Raw genomic sequence first — 27,239 nt, forward strand, 5'->3', positions numbered from 1 at the left:
ACATGACCATAAAAGTCCGATACCTGGGAGTAATCGGATAAATGTAACAATCAGATCAACGCATTTACACATACTTAAGAAATGCTGTAATCAGTAAACCCTGGTTTGGACGCTCCAGTCCATTATTGGACTATCAGAGTGTGTACATACATAAAGTTCCTGTTACTGTCTTCTGCTTATGATTGACTATGCCACTTCCATTCTGTATGACTTTGTGTTTACACATGCACAGACATAAAAGAACAAAATAAATCAGATTAACCTGTAGACATCAGAGTATTGGGGACAAATCCAGGTGTGTTAAACTGATTTGTCATGATCAGATTACTGCTGTTATCTGATAAAACAGATCAGATTATACTGTTGACATGATACTTGAATAATTTGATAACTCCTGAAGTCGGATAATGATCGGAGTATTGGTGTGCATGTAAACAGGCTCAGTGTCACCTTAGGACAGTGGTTCCCAACCTTTTTTGGCTCAGGACCCCATTTTAGCATCACAAATTTCTGGTGACCCCAGACATTCAAAACAGAGACTTTTTTTTTTGCTAAAATTAATTTGTTTTTGATCATGTAATAGTGTGTTATACTATCTTGTAAATAAACATGAATTTTAGACACATTTAGTCTATATAATGTATATTATTATGGACGGAGGCAGAAAAGCCAGGTGTAGATTACTGCACAAAGTGAGAATTTGATTTTCCTTGGTCAGGATATGTACAGTCAGTCCAGCTTGGATTTACAAGGCTGACAATTAATACTGAACAAACAAGAACTCAAACTATGAATTATGAAAGAGCTGCAGCATCTGAAACCGACCACAATGAACTTTTGACAGATAAACAGAACCACAGTGCTTTAGTTTCAGACTCACAGTTTGTCATGTCTTTTACGTATAGTGATTGTCTCTGTGAACTCACCATATATTTTTATTGGTAAGTTTGTTTGTGTTTTTTTTGTTTTTCTATCAATTGCTAGAAATTTCAGGCGACCCCATTTGAATTCAAGGCAACCCCACATGGGGTCCAAGACCTCAAGGTTGAAGAACACTGCCTAGGACAAGGTTGGCTGGTGTCTTGCTGTGAACCTGTGAGTGAACTGAACCCTGACCCTTAACATGACTGAGGAAGGGAGGGTTAGCATCGGGTGGCGTCGGCATAAAAGACGATGAATCCAGTGTAATATGGATGAATCCAGTCATTTCAGCAACACAGGTGCTGACAGCCCTCCTGCATTTACGAGGGTATTCAGACTATTTACAGATCAAATCCTTATGCCATGAAGGGCGCCTTTTCAACTGCAATGAAATTGATTTGTCACACGCAAGCAACTTTAGGAAAGTCAACCCTCTGTGCCGGGCTGATAAAATGAAGAATCTGCATTTGAGCTTAACACAGATTTGTCTTCTAGGCAGGCTGCTAGTGTGTCGTTGGGTGTCTCGATACCATTCTCCTGGGAGGCCGGCGTCCCTCTGAGCCTGACTGCCTGACTGACTGGTGCCTCCCACACATGGTGGGTTTCAGTTGGAAGGGGTGAAGAAAGGAGAGACTCTCTCCACACAATTAGCCCCTCAGCATGCAAATCCCACGGTATGCACCACAAGCCGGTGTAATAGGAGACATTAAGAGAGCCTGAGTGACACAGAGAACGGTGAACCTCATAATCTGAACCACTGCTGACGCGTGGCTGTACAGGCGTGTGCACGAGCGCATGCATGTACCCAAATATCTAGTGACTACGCAGTTACTTCCAGATACGTAAGAGCTTACATGAAAAACTTCTAACAACGAGTGGCTTTCATTATGAAAACATCGATCTTAATACTTTTTATTCGTAGTATAGAAGCACCTAACGGAATAATTTGGCATCTCAGAAAAATGCTTGATCACTTTGTGGCTAGAGTTAAAATACACTGTGTTACTAATGCCGCGTTTCCACTGCGTGGTACTGACTCGACTCGACTCGACTTGACCTTTTTGCGTTTCCATTACAAAAAAGGACCTGGAATCTGGTTCCCAGTACTAGTTTTTTTGGTATCACCTCCACCAAGGTTCCAAGTGATACTAGATCGTGACGTATAACACTGCAGACCACTGATTGGTCAGACAGTTTTCTCTGTGACCCACCGTTTTACAAAAAACAGATGCGGAAGTGGACAGTAAATATAGCGGTACATTAATCCACATGATAACAGCCCAAAACTACACCATGGTCGGTCGAGGAGATTCAGTCTTTGGTGGCCGAGGTAAAAATTCAGACGAGACAACACGCAACGAGCGAGTTTATCAGCAACTCTCTGAACAGACGACACGGAAATAACGCACCACATCGCTATGACATCCAGGTACTGTAAAGTCAGTAGTATCCTGTAATGGAAACAGTCTCCAGGAATACCGAGTTGAGCCGAGCCGAGCCGAGTCGAGCTAGTTCCATGTAGTGGAAATGCAGCACAACTTAGATTTAGCATTTTTTAAGACATTTTAGCAAGAAATATGGTGACTTTTTATGCATATTTCACCACCTCTCCCTTAAATAGAGTAATATATTTCTCAGTGATTGTGTTCCAGCGTTCTGCACTGACTGTCTCCAATTAGTGGAGGTCAGCAGACCAATCAGCAGCCAGATAACAACCTGTGAATGTATGTGTGTATCTAACAACCTGGTCCTTCCTTCTTGCTGCGGTCAGACTCTCCAGTCAGCTCTGCATCCATTAGACCTCACACACACACATCTACACACAACAAAACAGTCTTTTTCATTATGACAGTGCAATCTTCTCTCCAATGAGCAATTGTTATTCTTCCTACTTTGCTTTTCATATACATACATATATACATATATACATACATATATATATACACACACACACACACACACACACACACACACATATATATATATATATATATATATATATATATATATATATATATATATATATATATATTTCTTGTCCTTATTTGTTATTACTGTTTCTACTGAGCACTACTTTGTATATATTTTTACATTTTGCATGTCATTTTCAAACTTTTAATATTTCTGAATATCCCTACACTACTGTAACTCTGCCAAGTCCCCTGTTATGGGAGTTATATATATATATATACATATATATATATACATATATATATATATATATATATATATATATATATATATATATATATTTTTTTTTTTTTTTTAAATCTCTATCACTGGATATATTCTCAATTTAATGTTGTGTGCAATGACTTCATAAGCATGTATATTAGTATGTGATGTAATATAGTGACTTTTCCAGCAGGCTTTAACTACTTTCTACTTAACCCTTTATCGGGGAAGTGACTATTTTTGGTAATTTCCACACATATTACAAGGCAGTGACGGCAACAGTTCCAGTGAGGACAGTGAGTCAACAATCTCAGGTCCAATGTGGTCTACAGGGTCTGTAAGGTCCACCTCTGCATGAACAGTGAGTGGACCTGCTTTGTTAGGTACCATGAAGTAATGGTACTAATGTAAGGAATGATGTTCAAAGGGAGAATGTGGATGTGGACAGGGGTCTGGATCAGCACTGATGTTGGTCTAACATTCTAAAAGTGATGTTCTAATGTTCTAAAATACATGTTCCTTTCCCATTTACATTTGTTTTTCTTGTGTTTTTTTATATTTACTTCTTGGATTCAATTTTTTTTTTTTTTTGCCACAAATGGGTGAGGAAACAAATATGGTAACTGCACTGACCTTGATTTTCTACATAACAATAAAAAAGTAATAAAGTCTTGTTATATCCTCCAATAACACACATTTCAGACTATCTCTATGAGTGCCCTATAAAGGGTTAAAATTCCTTTAATGGAAAGGACTTCACCACTGTCCATTAGACTTAGAGTAAACAGATATCCTGCTTCTATCTACAAGTTCAATAATCTGTCAGAGCCGAGTGTCAGTAATAAGTATGCATTATTCATATTCTTATTTAATCCGGCAGAGATCCAAGAAATCCCTACTTACAATGCCTCTAGCAGAAACACCATCATCTTTTCATCTCACTGTTTGTGATTAATAATGAACTATTCTCTTAACTTCACACTTAGTGCAGCAAACTTTTTTTTGTTTTATTAGCAACCAAACCAAGTATCCTATCTATCAGCAGAGAGGGTTTTATAACTGTCGTATACTCAAACTCTCTGAAGCTACAAGTTACTTTTATTTCTCTTCATGCTAGAGAAGGAAAGTTTAGCTATCACTTACATCACAGGTGTCAAACATGTGGCCCAGGGGCCAAATGCGGCCCGCCAAAGGGTCCAGTCCGGCCCTTGGGATGAATTTGCGAAATGCAAAAATTACACTAAAATATGAACAATCCTTTTAGGTCAGGTTCCACATTCAAAACAATTCAATCTGAAGTGAGCAGGATTCAGTAAAATACTATCATAATAACATATATAACGACTCCAAATTTTTCTCTTTGTAAATGTAAATATTTTCATGCATTTACACTAAAATAAAGTATAATTTTGCAAAAAAATGTGAATAATCTGAACAAATATGAACAATCTGAAATGTCTTAAGAGAAGTAAGTACAATTTAGACAAGATTCTGCCTGTTATTAAATGTTTTGTGTATTTGTAGATCCACTGTGATCTGTACTTTATAATGTACATGTGTAAATGATAAACTGAGGAAGAATATTGTTAAAATTACACTTATTTTTTTCAGTTTGTTCATGTTATTCACATGTTTTAAAAGGATCGTTTGTAGATGTAAACCTTTTCATAATGTAAATTTACTTTTTTTGCTCTAAAACATAGAGAAAAGTTTGGAGTTGACATTATTTATATATTATTATGTTATTATTTTACTGGTCTGGCCCATTTCACATCAAATTTACTGAATATGGCCCCTGAACTAAAATGAGTTTGACACCCCTGATTTACATCAATGTGTGCAAGTATGTGACAAGTGTAAGTAGGCAGGGACTTGTGTGTACTGTATATGGACTTTGTGAACATCAAGAGTAGGGATGGGAATCGAGAACCTGTTCTTTTTGAGAACCGGTTCCCAGCAGTTCGATTTCTTGGAATCGTTTGCTTGCCTGCTTAACGATTCTGCTTATCGATTCTGCCTTCATTGCGCACGTGTGATGACGCCACACGCACACTGCATTGTTTAGGTCAGAACATAGCGAACATGGTGTTGAGGCAAAAACAGTCCAAAAAGATGACACTAGGGACATTTGTAACACTTGCAAAGCTTCCATTTCTTCAAAAGGGGAACATTCCTCTAATATGCTCAAACATTTGTCCACACAGCATGTGATTCATTTACAGAAATGCCACGTATTTGATATACTACTTAGCGATGCTTGTGAATCTAGCAGCAGAGTTGAACGCCAGGCCGGTTCTGGTGCAGGCAACAAACGTCCTGTCCCTCAAATAAAAGTTTCCAAAGGTGGGGGAAAGGAAATGAGGTGCACAACAACAGGAGACATAGAGGAATTAGTAAAGCATCTTAAGTTTCGCTTTCACTGTACATTAAATTCTTATTGATTCCCATCCCTAATTAAGAGGTGATAACACTTTGGTGAATATATATAAAAAGAGTAAATGGAACTGTGTGAGAAAGACCACTTCTGCAATTATAAAAGATGGATGTGTTTGTTTGTTTTTTTAATTTCCAGGGTTTGCATCCCCTATTAAATGTACTTCAGTACAATTAATGCAAAATGTCTACAGCCTGCAGGGTGGGGAAGCAAAATTTACAATATTTTGAGGCAGGGATTGAAAGACAGTGTATGACCAATTAGTTTATTGAAAGTCACGAGAATTTATTTGCCACAAGAAAATTGACATAATAGAAAATGTTTTTATTCTATGTGTCCTCCTTCTTTCTCAATAACTGCCTTCACACGCTTCCTGAAACTTGCGCAAGTGTTCCTCAAATATTCGGGTGACAACTTCTCCCATTCTTCTTTAATAGTATCTTCCAGACTTTCTCGTAATAGTTTTGCTCATAGTCATTCTCTTCTTTATATTATAAACAGTCTTTATGGACACTCCAACTATTTTTGAAATCTCCTTTGGTGTGACGAGTGCATTCAGCAAATCACACACTCTTTGACGTTTGCTTTCCTGATTACTCATATGGGCAAAAGTTTGTGAAAAGGTATGGATAATAGTGTTAGGTATGATTATGACATCAATATATGTTTGGTTTCAAAACAATTGACGTAGTACCTGCTGAGAAAAAAAACACTAAATGTTCATTGTAAATTTTGCTTCCCCACCCTGTATATAACAAAATGAGCATTATAACATTCATCTAATTAAATTTAAAAAGGGATTTTGTTAGTTTTTCTTGGTTTGGACATACTGACAACACAACAATACACTGCAACAAATCAAATATTATTATTAGTAGTAATAGGATGAAACGATTATTAGAAAATGAATGACTGACTAAATCTCCCAAGTGTTATTTTAAGTGTAGTAAGTGAAGTTTTAAGAGTTACTATGTGTGCTGCGCAAATATGTAACAAAACACTATGTTCTACAGTCAATCATCACTGTAACTCAACAGCTAAGAGGGCTTACGGGTCTATAAGAAAAAGTAATGATGGTTTTGAATGGCATTTCCATGCAGTCCTATGTTTCTTTTGGAAACTGCAGACCATTTTCAGACCATAAATAAGCAAGGCCTGGCCTGACCCACTGCTGGAACGAGCTGTCATTTATTACACTTGGTGGTGAATATAACAAACACTGAATCTACTTTGCTGAAAGAGGAGCCTCCCACGGGTGAGTGTGTGCACACTTTGAGTACAGGTTTAAGTTTCAGCTTTCCGAACCAACCACAGAGCCTTTCTTTAAATAAAATACACATTTAACAACTTCACGAAGAATTGGAGCAGTGTTCTGACCCACCCTCAGGTCCATCGGCCTAAAAATAGTTGAACAGATATTCGGTGAGATTGGTAAAATCACCAATTGAAACCTTTTTCTCACTTTATATTGATCCCCATTCCTGAGATCCTCTGAGTTTTACAAGCCACTGAGTTTATAGCTCCAGCCTGCTGGAGCTATGGAGATATCTAATAACTTGCCAACAGGGCTAGAAATCCATATCTGCTTTTACTACCCCCGCTAAATCACAACAATGCAATGAAATCTAATGAGCTAATCAGTCAGGGCTGACATGTCAGGATGTCTTTCGATACTCTACTGCGGGCTGCAGAATGGATTGCCCAGATATAGAAACTGATGAACCTGCATGTGGTGTGAAGGTGACAACCTGTTTTTGAAATTAGCTTTGACAGGTCTAAGTGACAGTTCATTTCACAATAACCTCTATTTGTGGAAGATCTCAGCCTCGTTTTCTGCAGTACTGGGTCAGAGCAGTAAAAAGGTTTAAGCTCATTCTAACGCAGATTTGCTTCCAATACAGCAGCTAATATTGAGATATATTTCTAACATAAACCTTCAAAAACAATAGTAGAGATAGCAATAGCCATTCCATCATTGTAAGGCCCTGTAGCATCCAATACTTTCCTGATAAAATGCAATACAATCCAATAATCTGACTAATAATCTTGTAAAATATTGTTTTCACCAATTGTGTAAACTGAAAATTAACATACTGTGGTTTATTTTATTGATTAAAACTATTATGGGCTAGTCATATTATGACACAATAATCAAATCAGTCAAAAAAAAAACAACCAATCAACAAAAACAGACCAACCTCAAAATATGATAAATACTAACTAAAGCTATAAGGAGCATTTCTGGTAAAAATGTTATTATAATATCAGTTGTTTTATTTCAGTATTTATTAAGCCATTAGATTATTGTCTTTTTTTACATTCTCAATTAAGTTAAGTACAAATTATCTCATTATTGTGGACCATTAACTGCAAAGCTTGCATGAACAGCGATGTGCTAAGGTTGATTATCTCCATTATCTTCTTTCACGTGTTTCTTTTGGCTGGTCTTAAGATACAAACTGTTACCAGAATGTAAAGCAGGGAGACTTTGGAGACCATATGTAAACCTCCTCAATAGACTCTAAGCCATTTAGCGGCGTGAATCTAAACACTCACTCGTGAAGACGTTCTTGGAGGCCGGCGGTCCACGCTTGTTGTTCTTCACCACCTCAAGTTTGACCTCGTACTCTTGGCCAGGGCCCAGGCCCGACTGCTCAAAGGTGGTCTCTGGACGGCCGAGGGAGTTAAGAATCTCACCATCCTCCTCTTTCTGCCAGTACCAAGAAACACCAGTCATCAACCACTACAAAGACTAGTCCTGGCATAAAATGCGGAGCAGAAGGGATGGAAACAGCCAAATCATACATAATGGCGCTCTGGGTGGCGTTTGGACTTAAAAGTTGACAGGGGATTCAGGTTAATAGACTGTGGCTTTGAGTAGATCCCAGTAGCGCTGTTTGTCAAAGTTTCTTAAAGCACTTATAAAGGAAAATAAAGCATTAAACAAAATAACATTCGCTTGGTCTATACGGTCCTTGGTGCTTTCAAGAATGGGAAAACAAGAGTTGCTAACAGTTTTGACCGCTGTACTTTCATATTCTGGCTCGGCTCGGGCTATTTTCCAGTGGATACTCAGCCAGATCCTCATGTATGCACATTAGGCAATTACTAAATATGAAGTGGGGGTGTTCTGTGGGTCATATATGGTCTACCAGAGGAAAAAGTGGGGAATCAAAGAGGTTGTGGGTAGATTTTGGACATGAACCACCTACTGGAAAACAGAAGGTCCATTAACATATTGGGTTGCAGGACTTACAGTGTTTCTGAAGATGAGGTTCCAGCCATCGAAGGGAATGTTCAATGGGTCCCACTGCACCTCCACAGATGTCTCTCGCACTGACTTGAACTTGAGTCCCTCAGGCTCGGGAAGGTCTGAGAGGAACACAGTGAACTTTGACTACATTTAATCTACGACATACTGCATTTTGTAGAACATAAACTAAGCTGTACGTACGTGTTTCCACCCTGGCGCTGACAGGAATGCTCTTCTTGTTGTTGAGAATGGCATAAACATTGATCAGGTATTCAATACCAGGTTCAAGCTCCCGGATTGTGGCCATCTTCACATCCCCAGGCACCCTCATGTCCAGTTCCAGACCTCCGACAGCCGTGGGCATATATGTAATCAAATACTCGGTCACACGCATCTCATTCTCCCAGGACAGGTCCACAGTTTCCGGAGTGACCACCACCACCGTCAGGTCCTTTGGTGGAGACACTGTGGAGAGACATTGGAGGTCAGTGGTCAGTCAGTGAGCTGAATACTTAGAACTACCTCCTGTGGACCATTCTGCCTGATAATTGTAGGGATCGAAGGGTTTTTTGAAGTTGATTATAATGTGTAACATCTGAAAATACAAATTAAGTCAGTGGGTAGTGAGTTACTTACTACAGTGTAGAGTGACAACACAATAATGATCATTTGTCACAGCGAGACTTTATGGCACCTTAAATATTATGATGTGCATTTTGCTTTTGCATTATTTCGTATCCAATGTCAGATCAGAAACTTACATATGCAAATTTCAATAGTGGAAAAATAAATTTGTTGTTACAGTGTTATAAATCTGCTGCTTGACTTCTGCCAATAAAGAATAATTTATAATCACAAATAACCATCTGTTTCAAGAAATGAGAATTTTTAAAGAAAAACTGACTTGTCATGTATGGTGATAATGATTAATATAGACTGATCGGCCCAATCCGCTTGTTAAGTCTGATGTTACGATACCATAAACCTCATTTCTGGGTCCAACCGGTTAACGACAACAGTACCTGTGTGCTCCTTTTCATAACTGCTTTTATTATTGTGGTATCATTTAAGGTTAAGAAGGGTCTAAATTCAATTATTTTGCCCAAATACAACAATTTTTTTTTCCCGTAGTCAATGTTCTACCTGCTGTAGATTGTGATTTTAAGTGTTTATGCTGATGATCAATTTGAGTCTATTTACCTTCTCCTGAACTGGACAACACAACACAGACACAAACAAACAAAATACCAAGTGTGAAGATGTGAAACACCTCAATGACACCTACATTCTAAATAGGAGAATCTCTCGTCAGATAATCTTATATTATAAAAGGGAAGTGGACTCTGTTTGTGTGTGTGTCTCAGGATTCACAAAAAATCCGTACAAAGCTGTCTGCTGCAGTTTGGCATACTTATGTATTTTTGGCCAAGGAACAGACTAGCGAAAACAGCAAGTTGATAGGACCAATATTTTGGGAGATATTAGTAATTTGGAATACAATAGCTTTACAATCACCTTGCTATACCCAGAATCATGTGAACGCTTTGGTGGTGACTGATGGACAAATGTGGTACAGCATGCATTAATACAAAAAACACAAAAAATGCAAAATACAAAAAATATCCATGCTGGGGTCAAGGTCAGGATGTGGATTTTAAAAACACCCCACTTTCTCGCATTCCACCCTCGGTATTGACAAAGATGAAGTCCAGGATCTAGAGCCCATGGTTCCCCAGGGGTCAGCGCACTAGTGCACTTATGTTAGCTAGAACCACACGACATTTTTTTCTTATTCATTGAACAATTGTAAATTTACTCAATTTTATCATCCCATGTAAAGTAGTAGAATGACAAATGAATGTGTTCTGTGGACTCAGGGACACAGTAGTGATTGAATACAGAGGAATGGATGGGATTGTACCTGGAAATACGGCTTAACAAGCAGTTTAGTGGTACTGAGGAAACAGTACAAACAATAAAAATAGACGGTTTTGAATTTCCAACCATATAAGCAGAGAAAACACTAGTGAGGTGTGATTTCACCGGGGGATAAGCTGTGAAGACTGATGTTCTTCTCTGCGACAGGTGAGGTCCAGACTACCATAAATACAGGGAAAAACATCGTACACTATATAACACTGTGTTCTAAAACCAGATGAGGTGAGATGCAGCAACATCATCAGCCAGTCTGAGGCAAGTTGACAAAAACCAGTTCACACCTCTGCAATGGTTTAGTCTCATTATGAATCTAAACGAAGTTCTAGATGCACTTATAGATAATGACTCCAAAGCAATTGGTGACTTTTTTAACATGATTTTTACAAGATACTAGGGGTGTGCCAAAAAACTTGATTCATATAAAAATTGCGATTCTCATTTACTACGATTCAGAATCTATTTAAAATATCCCAAAATCAATTTTAAAAAATTAAACAAATCCACCAGCAGTCTCACCCCATTAGCGCGATTAGTGACTAGTGCGATTAGCGGTTAGGGTTAGCGATTACCAGCTAGGGTAAAGGATTAGCGGCTGGCGCGATTAGTGGTTAGGGTTAGTGATTAGCGCAATTAGCGATTAGGGTTAGCGATTACCGGCTAGGGTTAGCAATTAGCAGCTGGCACGAATAGCGGTTAGGGTTAGCGATTAGCGGCTAGCGCATTGACGCACCATCAAATGGCATTAAATAACACACGAAAGGATGAAAATGCATACATATCGCACACCCAAATGCAATAAATTGGCGTCACATACAACGGGATTTCATGAGCTCAGTCTTTCAGCAGGCATCACCCAGAGCTTAAGGACATGGTACCGAGTCAGCCACCAGCAGCAAACCAACGCACGCTGCTGTGTATCATCAAACTCTTTGCCAAGCATGGATAAATGTTTAAAACAATAAATGTGGAAAAAGCCATTTTAGTGTCTGTATTTGTCGTTCTGTCTTGCAAAGCAGACTGGAATAAATCATGAGGATCCTTTGCACACCTATAGATTGAAAGAAAAACCATTATGAATCAAATTGTTTTGAATCGAAAATCGTTTTGAATCGAAAATCGATTCTGAATGGAATCATAGCCCCAAAAATCGGAATCGAATCAAATAGTGATATAGTAAAAGATTCCCACCCCTACCAGATACAATGACTAATATAATTCATACATGCCCAATGACATTAGGTTTTACGATATGGAACAGATGTTTATGGTGTTACTTTTTAGATAGATTTTCTTTCTTTATCCTCATCCTGGTTACATTACACAACACATGCTCTTTAAATAGTGCAACCTGAGAACATTAGAACTCACTGACTGTCCCTCAGTGCAGATTCAACCCCAACCTCCTCACCAAGGGCACATTTCCAAGCAGTAGTTTCCAAAACCACATTTCTACATGTTTCCATGTGATTTTGCAGAAATTACTAAGCAGTCTAAACTGAATCATCAATTCACCATGAAGCCGGATGTAATTGGAAAATAAAAACTCATCAGTCACTATTAGACATGATCTACCCCATGGACCAATACTTGTCATCCATTCACAGAAATACAGAAGCAATATATTTTTAACTGCAAACTATAATATTTGCAGACCAGAAGAATCTAGTTTCTCTTGGAAATTGAAAATCAATGAATGCATTATATTTTTATTCTGCTTTAAAAAGACTTACAAGGATAAGAAAATTACAGTGAGCATCACTATTAAGGTAGTCTGCTCCACACACCCTGATTGTCTCATATTACATTGTGTGTGTACATTCACTAATCAATATTTTATGTCAGGTAAAGTGAAGGAGCTCACTGTTGCAAATATACCGTGAATTAGCACCTGATTCTACAGTTGGTCTTAGCTTAGCATCCATAGCATAGCATTTTTCCAGTCAAAAACTTTACAGATCTGATTTCTCACTGGTCTCAAAGCGTTGCTACAAGGAACAGGTAGTTTTCTTTTGACAAAAAAGTCTTAACACTGACTGAATACAGCCTACAAAACACCAGACAGGCAAAGTCCACACTGATCTTTGAAATCGCGTTGTATGTCACGTCAGTTCTTATTAAACCTAAATCTAACCCTAAGTCTAACCCTAAACCTAACTCTAACCCTAACAGCTAATCGCGTGGTATTTGACGCAGCGTGAAAAATGAACATACACACCGAAAGCTTATAACATGCCAGTAAAAAGTGGCGTGCATGGCGTGTATATTTACGCAATTCATGAAATTGCGTTGTATGTCACGCCAGTTCTTATGACATTTGGCATGCTATATGTACGCATTTTCATCCTTTCGGCTGTTATTCAACGCCATTTGATCATGTGTCAATTTACGCCAAGATCTCCAGTTTCCATATCTGTAACTGCTAACCCCAAACCTAACTCTAACCCTAATCCTAACCGCGTGATATTTGGTGCAGCATGAACATACACGCAGAAAGCTTGTAATGCATACAGATAACATGCCAAGTTAAAGGTGGTTTGTATATTTATGCAATTCATGAAATCGTGTTGTACATCAGGCCAGTTCTTATGGCATTTGGCATGCTATACGTATGCATTTTCATCCTTTCATGTGTTATTCAACGCCATTTGATTGCGTGTCAATTTACGCCAAGATCGCTGGTTTACATATCCGTAACCGCTAACCCTAAACCTTACTTTAACCACTATATCACATGATATTTGACGCAGCATGAACATACACACAGAAAGCTAATAATGTGTACAGTTAACACAGCAATTAAAAGTGGCATGTATGGTGTGTATATTTACGCAATTCATGACATCATTTTGCAAAGTCATTGACTAGAGGTTAGTATAAAATTCACTTTCTTAAGAGGGCTGATCTTCCTCTAGGGAATTATGGCAAACCAAACATAGCTAAAAGAGACTGAATGTTTGACTTAAATTCCATGACTACTACGATCGATGTTGCTACATGTGTGTCAAGTAAAGAAATAGTTTTGCTAATGGTGGATCTAGGTTTAATACACTAATGTTTTTGACTGTTACAATGGTCAATTGATTATGTGTTATAAGAGCCAAAGTCCTGCCCCTTCCAGTTGGGACCTTATTTTGGAGAAAAACTGTATTGCAGTCAATGGGGAAGAGAAAAACACTCTTTTGATCCTCTATGAATTGTGCCATCATTTATACCAGTGGTTGTCAAACTTTTTACAGTAGAGTACCCCCTGAAATATAGTTTTTTTACCCAAGTACCCCCAAGTTTCGCTTTAGCACTTTTGATTGAAAAAAGTTAGGCAAAATATGTTCCTATGCCAAAGATTATATATATATATATATATATATATATATATATATATATATATATATATATATATATATATGTATGTGTGTGTGTGTGTGTGTATATCTATGTCTATATCTATCTATCTATCTATCTATCTATCTATCTATATATATATATATATATATATATATATATATATATATATATATATATATATTGCTTAGCTTCTCATATAAACTCATTTTGAATAATATAAAATAGACATGTTCTTCAAATGTTACCAAAGCTTAAACAAAATGATTGACAATAAAACTATTATATGAATGTATTTATTGTGTTTTATGTTTCAGCTTTAATTCTCATTATTTATTTTATATTGGGTTCATGATGGCTTATTTAATTTATTTTTCCAAAAAAAAATTCAAGTACCCCTTGGGCTTCTTCCAAGTACCCATGGGGGTCCCTACTTTGGAAACCCCTGGATTATACAATACATAAGTCACAATTTGTGGCAAACTTTTGAGGTGGTGAGATCATAACCGTCTTTCTTTCCAGTCCAATGATGTGCCTACAACTTCAACACGGCCAAAGTGTGGGCATTTTCACTTGTCAATGGCAGCACCATTTGGACAAATGTATGTGTGAACGGTGGAACAAACAGAGTCAAAAAATAGTTTGTCTTTCACCACTGACTGGTATTCATTGTGTTTACAAAGTCCTGTTCCATGAGGTAGAACAAAAAAGGCCAGGACTTAGGCTGTCAGTATGCTACTATATGATCAATCATCTCTTTCATGTGATAGCAACAGGGTGGAAGTGCATGTTAGCAACGGGCACTTATATTTTTCGGCTCTCGTTGGGTTTTCAGCTTCATTGATTTGCTTGAAAGACTGAAATCTACAAAAGCTATTAAAGCAAAGTCTTGATTGATTGATTGTTTCAAATATCTAAATTACAAAAGCCAAGTGGCCTCTGTGTGCGTGCGTGCATGTGTGTATGTGTGTCTAGGGATTCACACAAAATCCGTACAGACTGCTGATGACTGCTGCAGTTTGGTATACATATGTATTTTTGATCAAGGAACAGACTAGTGAAAACAGCAAGTTGATAGGACGAATATTTTGGGAGATATTAGTAATTTTGGAATACAATAGCCTAACAATCACATCGTTATAGCCACAACACTTTGGCGGTGACTGATGGACAAATGTGGTGCAGCATGCACAAACACACAACAGCATAAAAACTACCACATCTAGAACCCGTGGATCCCCACAGGTCAACACACTAGTCTAACAAATAATGATATAATAATACAGTGGTAACATCTTCCTTACCCTCAGAGCAGTCTTCTCCAATGAGGCCCTCGTCACAAATACATACTCCATTTTCACAGCGTCCCTGGTTCTGGCAGTCTCCTGGACAGGTCAGTACAGAACAGTCCAGGCCGGTGAAACCTTCATAACATACACAGGTACCATCGACACAGTAGCCTCTGTCCAGGCAGTTTCTGGGGCATGTCTTTTCACTGCAGTCCTCACCGGTGAAGCCCTTATGACAAACACACTGTCCATTCACGCAGCGGCCACGGTCCATGCAGTTATTAGGACAGGTCAGTTCGCCACAGTCTTTACCTGTAAACCCAATAAAGCACACACACTTGCCATCCACACATTCTCCACGTCCCATGCAGTCTTTCGGACATGTCTTGATGCTACAGTCCTCTCCAGCATAGCCTTTGTCGCACACACACCGCCCGTTAACGCAACGACCACGGTCTTGGCAATTGTTTGGGCAGGAGAGCTCGCTACAGTCTTCGCCTTGGTATCCGAGATCGCACACACACTCTCCATTGATGCATTGACCTCTGTTGCTGCAATTGTCGGGGCATGATAGAATGGAACAATCATCGCCCTCAAATCCTGGATCACAGATGCACTTTCCGTTGAAGCAATGGCCTCTCTCATTACAGTTGCCGGGACAAGTAAGCTTCGAACAGTCTTCTCCACTGTAGCCGGTCTGACACACACACTGGCCATTAACACACATACCACGGCTGTTACAGTTATTGGGACATGTGAGTTCGCCACAATCCTCTCCGGTGAAACCTTCGTCACAATAGCAGGTACCGTTGATGCAGCGTCCACGGTCGTAGCAGTCATTGGGACAGATGAGTTCGGAGCAGTCGAAGCCTGTCCACGGTTCATCACAAATACACTCATCGTCTACACATCGTCCACGGCCCAGGCAGTTGTTGAGGCAGTTGGTCTGAGAGCAGTCCTCACCGATGAAGCCCTCCTCGCACAGGCAAGACCCTTCAACACAGTGGCCGTAGTCTCCACAGTCCAGCAAACAGAGCTCAATACCACAGTCATCACCACCGAAACCTTCGAAGCATTCGCATTTGCCATCCAAGCAGCGACCCTGGTCCTGGCAGTCATTGGGGCACTCCGGTTCAGTACAGTTGGGACCCTTCCATCCCAGTTCGCAGACACAGCTGCAGGTCTCGCTGCTCCAGTTCCCACGGCCATTACAGTAAGGCTTTGTGGATACCTCACCTGGAGGAAGGCAAGAACGCATTAAAAAGACAAATTAAAACAGCACATTCAGCAACACCTTCACTTATCCAAGGATACCAAGATCGCATAATCCATTTCAAAGAAAAGTGAGAATTAAATTTGACTGCAGACACTATTCATGCAAACCAGATGAATACAGCTTTTCTGTTTGGGGATAGGGAATGTAACTGTTTAATCTTCTCTAGCTGCAGCTCATGATTGACAATGAAACCTAAAAGACCAAACCAGAAGTTCATTAAAATATATTATTTTGCCACTCTTTATCAATAATTGATGTTCTTTACTAATCTCTTTACTGGCAGGCATTGGGTTCTGACCATTTTAACAAATTTAACAAAAAAAAAAAATATACAAAGGATAGAAAGTATTAAACCAATATATTATTGAAACTGCAATATAGACAAGTGTAATATCAAGTTCACAGGACTGGTCATAGTTGTATATGCTATGGTGCAGTGGTCTACAAATCATATTCTGCTCAAATAAGGAAATGCACACAAGTAAAAGTCACAATATTGTTTTTTGTTATTGAAAATGAAATTGTGACTCATTTCACCATCACAATATCTGTCAAAGTAAGCAGCTCTTTTTGTAGCATATCATTCAGCCCTACTTGCACAGACTTGAAAGCTGAAGTTATTTATTACAGTTCATTTTTGGCAGTTACATTACTATTTTGTGGTACTACATATTTGCTACGTACTCTGGAATTATCTCAGCTTGGGCTTGAAAATGATACATTTGTCATAGGGCTCCGCTTGTAAAATGCGCAAGTAAACATTGAAATGCATTTTTAGTTTGCAGTTTAGTAATATGGGGGATGTAGGTATTGGCAAGGTAGAACCCAGCCTTTTTAACAGGCTGGCCCAGGCTTGGAACTAGATGTCAGAGTATCTTTGTTTTTGCTCTGTCCATTTTTGTACTTTACAAATGGATATCCCTTTCATTAGTTTGGTACAGATTGACTGTTTCTGTAATCCAGTGCATACAGTAAAGTGCCTACCTGTAACGTGAGCTCCACAGCAGCCTTCTCCACTACTACACTGTTCTCTCAGAGCAGACAGCTCCGACTCCAGCATCTCCAACCTGTTCAGGATATCCTTGATGTCTGGCAGCTGGTTGTCACAGCCACATGCCTGCTTGGGGATGTTGATGCGGTGAGTGAAAACAATCTGATTATCGCCATCCACCGTATGCTCCATGTGCTCCGTGTTCTGCATGTCCATATTCTGGTGTTTGGGTTCTGTGCCACTGGGTGAGTCGAGGTCCACAGAACAGAGAGACGAAGATGGGACGTTGATGTTGTAGACGTGGTTGAACACTACCGGCTGATCAGGGTTAGGCAGAGTGAGGTTCTCTTGGGTTTTCTTGGGCATCAGAGTCTCTCTACGGTGGCGGATGACTTTCTTGACCAGGCCAGCAGTAGAGAGCTGAAGAAGAAGCACCGTGGTCACGCAGACTAAGAGGATTCCTTTCATCCCCATGATGACACCCTATTACTGCAGCTTCTGAGGAAGTAGCAACTGGATGGCGTTGTCAGAGTTATCAAATCTGGAGTAATTGGTTCAAATCCTATAAAACACATAAAGAACAAACATAACAGAATGTCAGAAAAGTCATCTGTGACAGTTCCCACTAGGAATATCATGAAAATCATGAAATTTCAGTTTCTAATCAAATTATTGGTGAATAAGAAGTGGCAACATCTGAATATATAAGTAAACTATAACACTTATTCTGTTTCTTTGCATTGGTGTGCAGAAATGCCTTCTTTTGGCATATTTCTGGACATACAAAACAGCAAATGCATAATGTCGAGTTCACTAAGTCTAGAGAGGCTTTGTTCATTTGGCAGTCTGCGTTGACATTTGGAGTGTTATATTTGGTTGGTTCTCGTGTTTGCATTTGCACTTCTGCCCATCTGTCAATTAAACCAATGTGCAACCAATCTCCTATGTATGGTTTCAACCAGACAACCACACAAAGAAGGGTGGACATGTCCTCAGACAAACATGCTGTGCAGAAGTGAAAATTCAACAGTATTTTACTTCAGAAATTAAAAAAAGACCTTTGACATCACTGGACTTGCAATAAAAGCTTGACAGGAATCAGTAAACTGTGTGGTTTAACTAGCTGACAAGAGTCTGTAACCCACTACTTTAAAAAGTAGCCTTCCAACACTGCAGTTCTCCCATGTTTCAGTTAAATATTCCCTCTTTTGGTTTGCCCTTGCAATTCAGAATTGATTCAGCAACATGGTCCCACCATTCACATACATCCACACCAGGGACCAGGGCAGTGAAATATTATAGTATCCAACTAAAAGCAATTAACCTTCTTCTGTTGCCCCTAACAAAAGAACACCTCCAACACTGTTGCTGTCTCTGACCCATTTTATCCACTGCTCTCAGTGGAAAAGACACACACTTAGCAGATGACATTGGGGCATTCTTTTCACAATTCCTCTGAGAACCAAGAGCAGCAATTACTGCAGGGGCGGCGTGTGACCTTGGGGATCGAGAGCTTTCATTTTTTTCTGACCACGTTGAGACAGGTTGCATGAAAACAGCCGGCAACACCTGCATGGAGGGGAGCCTCCTCTCCTCTCCACAGGCCGGACCACAAACCATGCTGACAGATTAATACCGGTGTATGGTTAGCCCATCTGTGGGCTTCCTGTAAAACACAAAGGTCTGCACAAACTTCTCTGCAAACTCGCAGGTCAGCATTCCCGGACTGTTCTCCTGACAGCCACTGGGTTTTCTTGTAGTTCTGTAACATGAGTCTTATTGCTTCCACCCAATGCGTCTGAGACATGATTCTTTTAAGAGCTCTGCTGGAAAAATGTGCTGAGGTTGTGGTGTGGAAGCCAGACTTAAAACCTGATGTTTTTCTTTCACTCTCTGATCTCTGCGTCAAATGACATATACAGGTGTATTAAAGCCCCTGCTGCATGTAAATCTGTTACTTCTAGGATAAGGTGTTATTATGAAGAAAACTGATTTTGGATTTATTCTAGGCTATTTATAATTAGTCAAAACCAGGGACCTTTCTGTGTGGAGTTTGCATGTTCTCCCTGTGTTTGCATGGGTTCTCTCTTTCCACCATCCAAACACATGCACTGATAGGTTAATTGGTTCATCTAAATTGTCCATAGGTGTGAATGTGAGAGTGATTGGTTTTTTGTCTCTAAATGTCAGCCCTGAACTGGCAACTCATCCAGGGTGTACGCCGCCTTCGTCCATAGGTAGCTGGGATAGGCTCCAGCACCCCCCGCGACCCTAGTGAGGATAAAGCGAGTTCAGACGATGAATGAATGAATGAATGAATGAATACTTAATCAAAAGTAAGACTAAGACTTTAGCAGTGTTGTAGAAATGTGAAAACTTAATAAATTGCAAGTAATAGTGCACTACAAATCAGACCCCGTAAGAGACTGATGCAATTTATTTTACTAAAAAATGATCTGCATCATTTTTCATATCATGCATTCTTTATCCTACCATATTCACCCTCTAAAAGTTAAGGTTTTACTACACTACATTAAATGAAAACTAGTCACTTCCCTCAAATAAAATGAATCTAAATCTAAAACTACATACAGTTATAAACTAAACCAAACTAAAAGAACAAAAAGTAAGGATAACTTCCAAGCTACAATAACTCTGGGTGTAAATCACACATGAAGATCTGCCACTTTTAACATTTAGTGTTATTTATGAGCAGGAGTACTGATTATCAAAGCCTTTTTTCCTCCCTAATAACCAGGTTTTCAGTTATTTAAATGCCAAAACACGATCAAGACATAAAGTACGTCTCCTGGCTTGTCAGTGTGTGACATTTTAAGCAGAGATTCCATACACGGCAGTAAATTTCCTGTTTTTAAAGTGTCTGGCTCAGGCACAGTTTATATAATTGCACTTTTACCCCACCTTGTCAGAGATGCTGACACCAATCATTTCCTACCTGTAATAAAACCAGTGTGTACCTTGGCTGCTTTAAAGGTTAATACCAGCTGTTAGCAGCCAACATGAAAATGTCTGGATAAGCAGACATGAAAATGCATATTGCAGGCATATGTAGCTCATTCCTGCTCTTAGATGGAATATGTGTAAGGGGATTTTATTTTCTCTGCTACCTGAATTAGTTGCAGTGATGTGTGGTGCAGTGAAAACACCACTTGCTGGCCATTTCCATGTGTGTAGGAAGTTGACAGTCAGCAGGTGATATTCCAGGAAGAGGTGCTAGGTCTCCTCATCCCGGCCTGACGTGTGATTAGGCAAGCTGACAGATGAGCTCAGCTTGGTGGGATCCCACGGTTTCACCCCCCAACCATCCATCCATCCACCCCCCACCTCAGCCTCCTTCATTCCCCGATTAGACAGGCAGGGATGAGTGCCTCCATGATGGGTAGACTGTAAAAGTGCTAATGTAGCTTGCTGATGTGAGGGCTGAAGATCTGGGCCCTCAGGGGTACCGACGAACACCCCTCCCTTTTAGTCTCACTTTTGCCACACATGCACATCCACACACAAATACAGTCACACCGCTGTGCCCAAGCATCACAAACTAGGGATTAAATCAACAAAATAGGCAGAAAATTGCTTTGAGTTGCTTCTAAGGTTTTAGTTCTAGGCGGATGGTTGGCTTTCTCACTTTGAAGGCTGGCTGCTCTCCACATGGACCTCTCGCAACCCTGAGAGACTAAAGCGGGCTTTGTGTGAAAATCTGTGGCTCTGGCAAATCTCTGCTTTATTCAGAAATAAATGAAGAGAAGAAAGTTCCATTGAGTCTGAGAATATTTTGATTTGGCCTTTCATCCTTTTAGTTGCCATCTACTACCCTTAAATATGCAGCAAGATAATGACAATAAGAGAATCTGAGTGTGACGCTGAGAAACAGAGTTGATCCCCCTGTTTGGACTTCCTTCGTGAACACCCTGTAGCCCTGGCACCACGTTAATGCAGCTGGTTGCTGGCACTATAGGCGTAGACTTGATACAATCTGGCTGCTGCTGCTTTCTTATTCCCTCACTTTGGTTTTGCTCTATACTTAGCTTCTCAAACACCAACAAAGCTTGCCGGGTGTTTGTTCGTTGAATACAGCAAGTTTTACCAGAGGAAAACTGCTGGCTCACACACATCTAGTGTAAGTGATCTAAATTGGTCTGTTGTGGATGTGTGAGACATCTGAGGATTTATACCTCAAATGGTGCAAACCTGGAGGCACTTGAAAGATTGGATGGGCTTCTCTTCATTGTTCAAGATGTTGAATTATCATTATGACTTGGTTATTATGAGATTAATGGTGCCTACAAACCTAAATCTCAGTATTTCAAGACACACTGACATTAATCAAAGCCTTTTTCCAGACTGGCAGCCCAGATCTACTTTGCTGGAGAATCCACACTGTTTTCAGAATGAAGGAAAAGAAACATCTGTCAGATTAAAATTAAGTTAACAAATTGGGTCCAACCACCTTTGAAGGTTAGAAACGTGATTACATTTGTATTTCTGCAAATGCATTCAGATGCTCTGGACTACAGGTGTCAAACATGCGGCTTGGGGGCCAAATCTGGCCCGCCAAAAGCCCGCGGGATGAATTTGTGAAATGCAAAAATTACACTGACGATATTAACAATCAATGGTGTCAAAATCATTTTAATTCAGGTTCCACATACTGACACATACAGTCCAATTAGATTTCAAGTGGGTCAGAACCAGTAAAATATTATCATAATAACCCATAAATAATGACAACTCCAAATTTTCTCTTTGTTTTTTTGGTGTAAAAAAGTAAAATTACATGAAAATGTTTACATGACCAAACTATACTTTTATAAAAAAAAAAAAAAGTGAATAACCTGAACAAATATGAACAAATGGAAATGTCTTAAGCAAAGTTAATGCAATTTAACCAGTATTCTGCCTGTTACTACATGTTTTTTGCGATTGTAATGCACATGAGCAAATGATAAACTGATAAACTGAGGCAGAATATTTTTAAAATTGCACTTGTTTTTCTTAAGACAGTTCAAACTGTTCATGTTATTCAGATTTTTAAGGTAACTTTATGGATGTAAACCTGATCACAATACAATTTTACTTTTTTCACTGTTATTGGTTACTGGTCCGGCCCACTTGAGATCAAATTGGGCTGAATGTGGCCCCTGAACTAAAATGAGTTTGACACCCCTGCTCTGGAGGCTCGCATTGGATTTCCAAGTGTCTTTTGTGTTGTTGATGCTTGAGAGGCACCACAGTGTCAAATCTGGGGTGACAGAAGAAGACAGAATCCATACCAGACGTTAAAATATACTGTCTTCTAGAAGAAAGCCATGACACTGCATGAAGCTGCATGACCAAAGGAGGTATGCACAGATACCTACATCATCACCAGAGCAACTCATGCAGGTAGACTGAAGACATTTGTACAAACACATTCAATCTGACTTAGTCCGAGTGTCATTGAGTGGATGTCATCATTGAACAGCAGACTTTACAAAGATAACATGTAATTGTAGGTTACACGACAAATCAATCCACAAGAATAAAATGTCATCACTGTGCATCATCCATCTGCTCCTCTGCAGTGGTAAACACTCCCCTTGGTTGGGTAGTGATTGTGAGATAATCTTCTTACATTTCTGACACGTAAATTTTTTGGCCCAGTTGACCAAGGAACAACCAAAGGTATCAGTGTCTTTCTTTCACATTGTTTTTCTTTTTTCATGTAAAGTTGGGTCTGAATTAGCGTTGTCAAATGATTAAAATTTTAATCAGATTAATCACAGGAATGCTGTGTATTAATTTCAATTAATCACAATTAAATATCGATCATTTTTAATCTATATTAATCACATTTCATTGTGCATCAGTAAACAGATTCAAGAAAGAAGGGAATATATATTCAACATCTTCAACAGTTTCAACAAAACAACTTCAAACAAAACAAATTCAAACTATTGTTCCATCTTGGGTTTTTTGTCCTCATATTTCCAACCAACGAGGACCAACGTGCTGTTTAGTGTCTTCCATCTTTATGGGTTGGTTCTGCTGCCTGTCACTACTGGATCAACTGCCCATTTGTGCTACTGTAAGTCTACTTGGACAAACTGCCTGAAATGTGTTGGCAGAGACATTAAGAGTCATTCTGTGCTGCAGATGGATTAATTGCATTAAAATTTTTAATCAGATTAATCATGATGATGGATTAATCCGTGTTAATTTTGACAGCCTTAGTCTGAAGGTGACTCTAGGTGGGCATCTGGTTTTCAGTTTTGATAATGAGACATTTTGTAAAGTGTCAATCAATAAGATATACCTGCAGATGTCATCACTATACAACAATGAGTGGTACACCCTGACACACACAACCTATTTTTGTCAAGATAAGGTCATCTTCAGCCTGCTAGCCAAGCATTACTAAGGTTAGTGTGTATATTTATTTCTGTTTCTAGTGATTCTTTAGAGTCTGTAAACCCTAAAAGACTTTGGTTTGTTCACTTTCACCAGCAGAACTTCTCAAGTGTTTGGTGTTACTGTAAAATCATGATGTCAGACTGAAAATACATCTGGATCATGTTCAGCTGCTGATGCCCTTGAGTGACCATTTGACCAACAGTGAGTCTGGATCTCAAGTGGCCATGTGGGAGACTACATTAAAGTTGTGCTCATTTGGCCTGTTACATTGTTCTATGCACTGATTTTAGCTTTATTATTCCATTTATTATTTCAACTATACGTTTGGTTGTCAAAGTTAGAAGTGCGCAACTGAGTGCACTGGGATAGATATGACCCTGTAAATAATCAAAGATGGGACTGTGAACATCATCTAAATCAGGGGTGTCAAACTCATTTTGGTTCAGGGGCCATATTTAGCCCAATTTGATCTCAAGCGGGCCAGACCAGTAAAATAATGACTTAATAACCTATAAATAATGACAAATCCAAGCTTTTAATTTTGTTTTAGTACAAAAACCCCCCAATTAAATTATCAAAATATTTACATTTTACAAAAAAGATGTGAATAACCTGAAAAAACAGAAATTTCATTTGAAAAATTTGTGCAATTTGAACAACATTCTGCCTTGACTTATTATTATATACATTGTTACATAAACATTTGGTAACAGGCAAAATATTGTTAAAATTTTGGAGTTTGGAACTAAAATTTGAACAATTTCTACAATATTCCATCTCTTAACACAACTACAGATCACAGTGGATCCATAAATGCACAAAACATTTAGTAACAGGCAGAAAATTGTTGAAATTGCGCATTTCAGGTTGTTCATCTTTGTTTTATTTATGTATTTATTTGCATTTTATTGTGAAAGAATAGTTTTGTAAATGTAAATATTTTCACAGTGTAATGTAATTTTATTTATGGGTTATTGTGTTGTTATTTTTACTGTAGATCACGTTGGTCTGTATGTGGAACCTGAACCAAAATGATTTGGACAACCTTGACTGTTCAGGTTCATATTTGCACTTTCATCCCACGTGCCAGAATGGAACCTTTGGCGGGCCAGATTTGGCCCCCGGGCCACATGTTTGACACCTGTGGTCTAAATGATGCATTACTCTCTTAGTGGGCCCTACACTGTGTGAAAACTTAAAATATAATTCACTGCAAAGCTTTGAGTATTTGCTGTCAACGTCTGACGACACACTGGAGCCCTGAAAAAAGGTGTTGGTGCCAGCCCCACTTTCAGCCCAAAATCCTCAACTCTGGCTTAGAGTGAATGGGTGCAGCTTTGGCTCATAACACTACTACCCCATAACAACTGCAACAACTTATACACAAGCAATGCAACATAGTTTTATCAGTTTATCAGTTTGTTGGCTTTGTTGCTCCTCTGTGAAAGAGGAGCAATGCCTTATTAATGCCTTCCAAAATACAGGATGTGCCAAAAAATGTATACACTCTGTAAAAAATTGTAAAGTAGGTGTTTATTAAAATTCATTTAATTTTCAAAATGTAATAGAATTTACAACCATCATTTTATTGTTTTGTCACTGCCTGTTCTCAAACTGATGTCCGTTCTGGTTCAGACACTGCTGACAACGCCAAGCAGTGGAATCGCACACATCACCAAACAATTCCCTTGGTATCTACATGGTGGGGAAGCAAAATTTACAATATTTTGAGGCAGGGATTGAAAGACAGTGTATGACCAGTTAGTTTATTGAAAGTCACGAGAATTTATTTGTCACAAGAAAATTGACATAATAGAAAATGTTTTTATTCTATGTGTCCTCCTTCTTTCTCAATAACTGCCTTCACACGCTTCCTGAAACTTGCGCAAGTGTTCCTCAAATATTCGGGTGACAACTTCTCCCATTCTTTAATAGTATCTTCCAGACTTTCTTGTAATAGTTTTGCTCATAGTCATTCTCTTCTTTCCATTATAAACAGTCTTTATGGACACTCCAACTATTTTTGAAATCTCCTTTGGTGTGACGAGTGCATTCAGCAAATCACACACTCTTTGACGTTTGCTTTCCTGATTACTCATACGGGCAAAAGTTTCTGAAAAGGTATGGATAATAGTGTTAGGTATGATTATGACATCAATATATGTTTGGTTTCAAAACAATTGACGTAGTGCCTGCTGAGAAAAAAAACACTAAATGTTCATTGTAAATTTTGCTTCCCCACCCTGTACATGCATTCATGTTCAATAGCTGCTCTCAATTCAGCGACTGTTGCAGGTCTCATAGCGTAGACTTTGTCTTTTAGGTATCCCCATTAAAAAAAGTCAGAACAGAACAGCCAAACAGGTGGATTGGACAGAGGGGTTTTGTTGAATACCCTCCGCGTTCACCAGACCTCACACCATTGAACATGAATGCACGCAAACACCAAGGGAATTGTTTGGTGATGTGTGCGATTCCATTGCTTGGCGTTGTCAGCAGTATCTGGACCAGAACGGATGTCAGTTTGAGAACAGGTGGTGACAAAACAATAAAATGATGTTTGTAAATTCTATTACATTTTGAAAATTAAATGAATTTTAATAAACACCTACAATTATTTAAAGTTTGTATACATTTTTTGGCGACACCCTGTATATTTAGCCATTATAGAAATGTAGTTGCCACCTACTTCATTTCATTTAGTTAAGATTAGGGAAAAATTCACGCTGTTGAAGAAGAGGGGATTGCTTTTTGTGGTCACTGGTGTCAATGACATACTTTGTACACAAAACACCCTGCATTTACTATCAGTCCCCTAGATCTATTACAATGTGTCATGCTACGCTATATTCTGAGACAACAGTCATTATTCATGTGCTGCGAGATGCTGCGTCTCAGGTTAAGGTAACATCAGTGTAAGTGGTTGACCAAATGACCGAGTGTCTCTTTTCTTGTGAGAACAGTAACATTACACTACGCATCCTCGTCAGGAGAGCATTAGATGCAGCTACAGAAGAATTTTGGTTGTATAACAGAGCTGACATACACATCTCTTGACTCAGGCCCTGCCTCTCTTACATCCCTGATTTTCCCATCAGTGTAATGTAAAAACCACCACAACCACCTAGCATGCAAGACAAACTTTCCTCTTCCTTCCGGGAACAAGCCTTTTCTAGCATGTCCCTAGATGAAGCTTCTGTTTCTGCAGCCAT

At 39.0% G+C, this 27,239-nt stretch overlaps 1 protein-coding gene and 1 long non-coding RNA gene across 5 annotated transcripts in view; both read right to left on the reverse strand.

The window, feature by feature from the left end:
* Positions 1 to 27,239, reverse strand: part of tncb (tenascin Cb) — a 188,957-nt gene that overhangs the window by 57,755 nt on the left and 103,963 nt on the right. For all 4 annotated transcript variants that reach the window (XM_030143575.1, XM_030143574.1, XM_030143576.1 and 1 more), the window contains 5 exons: positions 17,610 to 18,178; positions 15,365 to 16,585; positions 8,985 to 9,248; positions 8,787 to 8,902; positions 8,087 to 8,240 (listed from right to left, as the gene is read on the reverse strand). In XM_030143575.1, the coding sequence (XP_029999435.1) occupies positions 8,087 to 8,240; positions 8,787 to 8,902; positions 8,985 to 9,248; positions 15,365 to 16,585; positions 17,610 to 18,090 (2,236 nt within the window). In that variant the 5' untranslated portion in view covers positions 18,091 to 18,178. The remainder of the gene's footprint in view (positions 1 to 8,086; positions 8,241 to 8,786; positions 8,903 to 8,984; positions 9,249 to 15,364; positions 16,586 to 17,609; positions 18,179 to 27,239) is intronic.
* LOC115425814 (uncharacterized) lies at positions 58 to 4,978 on the reverse strand. Its single transcript, XR_003936277.1, has 3 exons — positions 4,969 to 4,978; positions 3,301 to 3,306; positions 58 to 130 (listed from the first exon to the last, which is right to left on the reverse strand). It is a non-coding gene; the product is annotated as an uncharacterized LOC115425814 (long non-coding RNA).

Source organism: Sphaeramia orbicularis, chromosome 9, assembly GCF_902148855.1.
Source record: "Sphaeramia orbicularis chromosome 9, fSphaOr1.1, whole genome shotgun sequence".
NCBI classification, from domain to species: domain Eukaryota; kingdom Metazoa; phylum Chordata; class Actinopteri; order Kurtiformes; family Apogonidae; genus Sphaeramia; species Sphaeramia orbicularis.